The 6,897-nt window shown below is 38.6% G+C and overlaps 1 protein-coding gene across 1 annotated transcript; it reads right to left on the bottom strand.

The window, feature by feature from the left end:
• Nucleotides 1-3,678: 3,678 nt before the first annotated feature.
• LOC144662467 (alpha-1,6-mannosyl-glycoprotein 4-beta-N-acetylglucosaminyltransferase-like) lies at nucleotides 3,679-6,897 on the bottom strand. The gene is made up of 3 exons (XM_078523279.1): nucleotides 6,220-6,897; nucleotides 5,485-5,568; nucleotides 3,679-4,914 (listed from the first exon to the last, which is right to left on the bottom strand). The coding sequence occupies exons 1-3, from the start codon at nucleotides 6,455-6,457 to the stop codon at nucleotides 3,737-3,739; spliced, it is 1,500 nt and encodes a 499-aa protein (XP_078379405.1). The 5' UTR covers nucleotides 6,458-6,897; the 3' UTR covers nucleotides 3,679-3,736.

Below are 6,897 nucleotides of genomic sequence, written 5' to 3'. Positions count from 1 at the left end.
ACATTATCACGGAATATTTCAGATCCTGTCCTTCCAGAGCGATTATTTTGAGAGCTTATAGAATATCTTGCAAATAGAAAAGAGCCAAAACAATCCGTGTAGCGAAACATGAGCTAGAGGTGTCAAACAGGAAACTGTGTATACGCCGGCAGACTTGTGACCTCTAGACTGTCCAGATTTGCTCCAGTGATTTGGTTTATATCGTTAGGAGCTCAGTTCAATAGGACGAAGAATCCTTTTCCATGTTTTTTTAAGATCGCTTTCATCGTTACATGCCGGATTTTCTCCAAACATTAGCCGCTTAGCGGAGGTTTTTCCATGTATCTCGGACCCGTAACTTCAGGGTTGCCGCGCGCTTCGATGTCATCGATGACATCGATGGCAAAAACCCGAAGCAAAATGATGGCTTTCGTACTCACCATCACAGAGCCGGCAAAGTGAATTCCGAGCGTATATTTTTGGGAGTTGACTGCTCCAAAATTTCCACAGAAAACGTAGAGAAAACGTATTCTATTCACTTTTGTTTTTGCGGGATTTACCAGCCGTTGCATAAATTAGAGTTCCGCGGAATATTTAAGATAATCACGTGACCGGCCGATGCCAGGGTCTTTTCCCGCCCGTTCCAAATCACCTAGGGAAAAGCCCTGGGAACGAGGTTGGTACGGGGAGGCTCCGCCCCGAGCTCTTACCCCTTACACTTTTATATACCATTTTGCCAGGAATTGTACCCCTTTCGTATACTACCTTTTAATGAAAAAGGTGCCCCTTTGATATACCTGAAAGTCATGATATAGACTTAAAACATGACGTTTTTTTGTCATTTTCAAGTAGAGCATCCCCGTGTAGGCCATTATAGAGATTACCCCCCCCCCCCCCCCGGGGAGGAGAAATATGTTGCAAGGCGTTAAGGATGTTCGCGCGACTTCGTGTTGTCCAATTCGGTCTGCAATCATACTCGTGGTTAAACAAATCGGACTCCCTTTACGTGGTCGTCCGATTTTGATAATCACTCATATGATAACAAATCAAATTGGACTCTATTCAGTCCTGTTGCCATTTTTATTAGGAAGGAAGTGAGTTTTTTTTTTTGTTTTGCCCTAGGGAGAAATACGATTGTGAAGCGCGTCACGTGATATGTTCTTGTACAAAAGACAACTGCATTTCAGTTGGGTGGTTGGGGGATATAACAATAGCATTCGACAATTTTAGGGCAACTGGGTTAACAAGTCTCGATCAGTGCTCCATTTCTTTGAGCATAACACTTTTAACTTCTGTCCATTGATTGAATAAAATTTCCGGTGGTTTTCATTGGTTAGAGGCAGAAGAAAAGTAAATAGCAGGCACTTGTCTCTTTTCAAGGACATTACTTGGGGTTTTAGTAATCGTAATTGTGCTTAAAGTCTTCGCTTCACAGAGCGTTCTAGTTGATTTTTTAAAGCGTTTAGTCAACATTACAAAAACGTGGTCAAAGCCGATATACAATGATAAACTTATTTTCCAGCAAATAAAAATGCCTTTTCAAATCATTTTGTGTTTTGAATATGAGTTATTTTTTATTTGCTATTTCGATGGGAAGCCAACTACAAGAACAGTTTTTTGGGGCGGCTAGAGGAGTATCACAAAGGGTTTTTTAGACTCGCAAATTCGTTTATTGGTTGCCGAAAAATCAAAAGCATTCCTTGGGTAGATTAGAAAACTGATCTAGGCACACAGTTATCGCACAAATACAGATATATGTAATACTAGAAACCAGCAGGCGCTGTGTTTGACTTATGTAGTACTTATTTCGCCCTTGTGCCAATACCCGTCGGGTAAAGCTGGCCTCTAGGGCAGCGTTTTGTGGCCTTTTCATTGTCTTCACCTTTGTTAGAGAAAAGAGTGGCTGAAACTTTTGGGAATTACCTTCCATGAAGATCCTTGTAACTGGGACCTTCATGTTGACAGTTTACTTTCTAGAGCTGCTAGCCGACTATATATTCTTAGGGTATGCAAATATTATGGGTACACTAAAGATCAGCTTAGTAAACTCTTCGACTCATTAATAATGTCATTATTTCTGTATGGATTAGAAGTGTGGGGCTCCGCCTATCAAGGCAAATATTTAGATCGGATTGACACTTTCTTTCGGCGAGCCTATCGTTTTGGCTATACAAATAAGATCATTTTGATATCTGATGTTATTAAGAATAGGGACAGTGATCTTTTCAACAAAATCACAAGTGACACTGGCCATGTATTATATGACTTGCTCCCACCCAAACGGAACAGAGCTCTTAGAGAAAGGGGCCATGACTTTATACTCCCTAAAGTAAAAACAGAACGTTTCAAACGCACTTTTGTAAATAGATGTCTTTTTAAATTTATTTCTTAAAATCCTTGTAACTGATACATATAATAGGTTCATTTTACTAGTTTAGCTTATTTTAGATTGTTTTTTTTTTTTATTGTAAAGCCACACGTTTGTGTGTAAGTCTTAATAAAGACTTCTACTACTACTACTAGAATAATTAGCTTCTTTTGTCCATTTTGTGGAATTTGTAGCTGCCGTATTAAACTGAATAAAGGCAGCCATCATAGATGGCTAATTTTTTCTTTATGCCAACATCTATTGTTCTACTTTTCTATGCGCATGCACTCTAAGGGCCTGTTGATATGGAGGAGAGTAGTCCCTGGAGGGTTACCCTCCATACCGAGCCACCCCGGACGAGAGAGCTTTTCATATGTTTCTTTATAAATAGCTGCGAACCGTTTGATGAGAAATTGCAAAGTTGTCTCGGGGGTAGGGTGGCCCTGGGTGGAGGGTCACTCGCTTTGAAGGTTGGGTGACTTTGGGGAGCGAGCAAACTTTTTCTCCATATAAACAGTTTGGTTATTTTTTCCTCGCCTACCAGGGGCAGGTTGACACATACAGAGCATGCGCAAATCGGCAAAAACATAATCGCAGACGGTAAATTAGTCCAAATAATGGTCTTGGTCGATGATTCAGCGTTCCTGATTTTAGAAAAAGGAGTCATAATAGATGTTTTAAAACACCTCTCGCCAGTATTTTGAATCGAGAGGGCCACGATTTGGCTCGGTCAATAGGGACAACTTTCTCATATAAACGCTCGGCATAAGATGGCTCGGGGGAAAGGGTAACCCTCCTACCAGGGACGATTCTCTTCCCCCTGTCAAGGTCATGTCTTGGCGCTTTTTGCCTTAAATAAAGCAGGAAAGTCGAGGTCCTCATTTTGTTAGCCAACGAACGCAGACTTTTTTCCAGCCGTCGGAGAGAAGCGACGGCCGGAAATAAGTCTGTTCGCAGGCTATCAGTTTGTTTAAGAAAGACTGCTTGAGAAAGGACTATAGGGTACAAAATTATTTTAGTAACAAACTACTATGAAATAAGATTCTGATCGACTGCATGTAATTATTCTAACGGTACACATGGGGTTCAATTTTACCCTTGCTACAATTTGGTATTTTCCTTTGTTCTGGTGTAATCCATGATAATGAATATAAAACAAAGGGAAATACCAAATTGTACCAAAATAAAATCGAACCCACAACACATACACTTGTAAAACACACACACACTAAAGAGCACAGGCCGTTGTTGTATGATTATAACATACATGCACCCCGGTTATAACTAAAAAAAATGTACATGTATTTTGTATTTAATTTGATTCAATGGCACATAAAACGCAATTTACAACCAGTAACAAACAGACCAAAACATGCATTAAAATACAAACTAATCGTCAGCTTGCCAAACATCTATTTCCCTTAGAAAAAGCCACTCAGTTTGATTCTGTGTTACCAAAATTCTTAAACACACCGTCTTTTTAAATTTGTCAAAAGTTATGTTCGCTCTGCCTTGTTCAAATGGAGCGATAGTCTCAAAATGCCCACAAGATGAAGTGTCAGTCCCATGCATTTGGGCATTCATTTTGTTATTTCTAGATAGAAAGCTAGCTTGTAAAACGCCGGAGTTAAGCCAGTCCTTCACTGCCAGATTAGAGCCAGTATCCACAAACACTTGTTTGATATTAACCACAGAGTGGAACTTTACAGTAACAGAGTCATTCACTTTAATTTGTTTTCCCCAGAAATATTCAATGCCACTTCTGTAAGCATCCTGAGGGTTACCTTTACTTGATGGTATTGAGGATAATACGCTTGCAGGAGGGTTTAACCCTTTGTATTTATGGTCATACAGGTCAAAGTACCTGTCGTAAGATTGATTTAAAAGCCACTCCTTTTCTTTCAATGAAGATCTGATACCTTCATGTTGAAAAAGAGAAGCTGCAGGCCCAATAAATTGTACATTTGCAGGATTTTTAATCTCTCGCCAATGGCCTATTAGCAAATCCACGGGCATTTCGTCGTACATAAGGTAAAAATACGACGCAATATTTCCAAGGTCCTTGGAATGATAAACCTTGGCAACATGACCTAAAGCAGAGACGTCGAGAATTGGCCATGGCTTTTCTTGAGATGAAATAAAGTCATGTAGCTTTGGAAAAACACTTGGAGACGCAATGATGTCATCCTCAAGGTGAAGATAATAATCTGATAGATCTTGGCAGTAACACATTAAAAAGGCAAAATCTATATTCTGTTTCGAACGCCACTTTGTTCTGTCCTCTGAATCGCCAAATTTCAATTTTAACTTCGACAACTGAGGATAATACTGCGGAAATGCTTCAATGACGTGTAAGAGGTTTTCTTCGATTTCTTTACGGAAGTTCCTTGCGAGATCTTTGGCTGCCGCATATTTCAGTGCCTCGTTTAAGTCGGCGAGGAACACAACAATAAATGTTTGTGTTTTGTCTACATCATTCATATTCACGAGTAAACTTTGAATAGTTTTCAAGAGATAGCTTGTCCCAGTCGGCCTTGTAATCGAGGTTATACCGATTGTCAAATGACCTAAATGTAAACACAAAATATCAAATTTTAGGTTTCGTATCAGTACAATATCGTACCCTGTGTCCAATGATCTCTTCAATGCCGCACCGTCCATTTCTAAGGCATATTTAGTTTCAAGACAGTCTGTTTTTGTTTTACAATATGCAGTTTTTTAAAAAAAACGATGGCATTGTCTTGGATTTTTTAATTATTTGTCTTGGATGTTTTTAAATTATTTTCTTTCTTGCAAAGTTGTAAGCTGACTGTCCAGCTTAAGAAAATAAGGCCAAGTTATTTTAAAACGTGCTTCTTTTCGTGTTAATCTGATTTATGGGGCTGAAGCAATCAAAAGCGAGCAAACATTTGCATGATAAACGATCGTAGGCATTTGAGTTAAGAGAAAAGTTCAACTTATTTCAAAACGTGCTTCTTTTCATTTAAAATAAATGTGATTTATGGAGCTAAAGCGAGCTGAAGCTAGCAACGTTTCGCGTGAAAAACAATCTTAGGTATTTTAGCTTACGTTTTACTGGGCTAATAATATTCAGTTCAATGTAAAGGTAAAAAATATAGTTTTTAAATGATACGTACGACTTCTTGTTGGGTATCTTCCAAGTATGTTCACCCTTGAGCTTCTTAGAACATTATTTCTTGGGCATAAATAGTTGCTGTTTTCTGTAAAGAAGGAAAACGAATAAAGAAATACTAGTGATAAACTTGTTAAGTTACATATGTAGTCACCGGATTAAGAATTTTTTAAAAAGGATACAAATCGTGATAAACCGGCCAGCTTTCTCAAGAAATTGCCTAGTTTTTTTTTATCCATATAGCACGATTTAATTTTAATAAAATAAATATTGTGAGAAATGCCATTGTCTGAAGTACGCTTTATTAAATTCTACCTGCTAGTTAAATCACGCATGGAATATTAAATGATTTTTTGTCGTAATGACATCGCTCTTTTCTCGGTTTTCAAATGATGTTTACTTAAAGCGGCTGCTAATGGTTCTCATATGATCGCCCCGATCGTCTCTGTCGCTTCTGTCGTTTGCAAAGTCTGAGGTGATTGGAGCAAGCACACTTTTTGAAGCGACAGAAGCGACAGAGACGATCGGGACGATCATATGAGAACCAGCCTTTACATTGAATGTTTTCAGATTTGTGAGGAAATTCAAAGAAAAACCTTACGCAATCACAGGTGATTTTGAAAGTACAAGAAGGATCGAACGAAAACTCTCGAACCACAGGCAGTTTTTGTAGTATACCTTTGAATATTATATTTTTGTTTTGAAGAGATAAAACAATGAATACATGCATAAAACTTACCCAAAGATAAGTCCCTTCCTAACAGTCGACCTACAAGGTCGTATTCTTGAAATCGTGTTTCGTCTACACTGCTTCGATTGAAGGTTTCTCTGTTTAAATTTACATGAAGAAGAAGGGCTGATAACAAACAAACTGCCGTCATGGCGAACGCCACGCGAGTCAAACACTTCCAGTCCAATTGTCGGCGATGCAGTTTGTGAAATGTTTTCATTATGGTAGCCATTACAAACATTTTCATGCCAACTCTTAGCTTGATGACCAAGTATCTCCAACGAACTCTGGAGCACCTCGTGAAGCCATAGTCGATCCAAAGTCATCCAAGCTCAAAACGATTTCACAGTTGATCGAAACCGATCAACACTTTGACGAAGTACACGTATTGAATTCTTCGTTTCACTATTTGATTATTAAAATAAGTAATTCAATATTCAAACTACAAGTCCACTCAAGATTGGCATTACGCGACATGTGCTAATAAAGACGACATAATGAAATAACAGAAAGGACGTTAGGAACAACGACAAGGTCTGGCAAACGCCAAAAACACCTCACGTTGATGTCATAAATATGCCACCTGTGTGAGCCGCATAAACAAAACATAACAACAAAGCACGAGCATTGATGAAATTAACATAACTGTAAAAGACAAAAAAATATTTTATTTACGCCGTTACGTCC

This window comes from Oculina patagonica, chromosome 8 (genome assembly GCF_052425735.1).
Source record: "Oculina patagonica isolate OP01 chromosome 8, crgOcupat, whole genome shotgun sequence".
Lineage (NCBI taxonomy): Eukaryota > Metazoa > Cnidaria > Anthozoa > Scleractinia > Oculinidae > Oculina > Oculina patagonica.
This window is presented reverse-complemented; position numbering and strand designations above follow the sequence as displayed.

What these genes read in the sequence shown, in the direction of transcription:
- LOC144662467 (XM_078523279.1), bottom strand. Translation starts at nt 6,457, where the DNA reads ATGAAAATGTTTGTAATGGCTACCATAATGAAAACATTTCACAAACTG. An exon ending in AGGAAGGGACTTATCTTTGG is followed by an intron (nt 5,569 to 6,219) that starts GTAAGTTTTATG and finishes CCTTCTTTACAG; the next exon opens with AAAACAGCAACTATTTATGC. An exon ending in AAGATACCCAACAAGAAGTC is followed by an intron (nt 4,915 to 5,484) that starts GTACGTATCATT and finishes GTTTACATTTAG; the next exon opens with GTCATTTGACAATCGGTATA.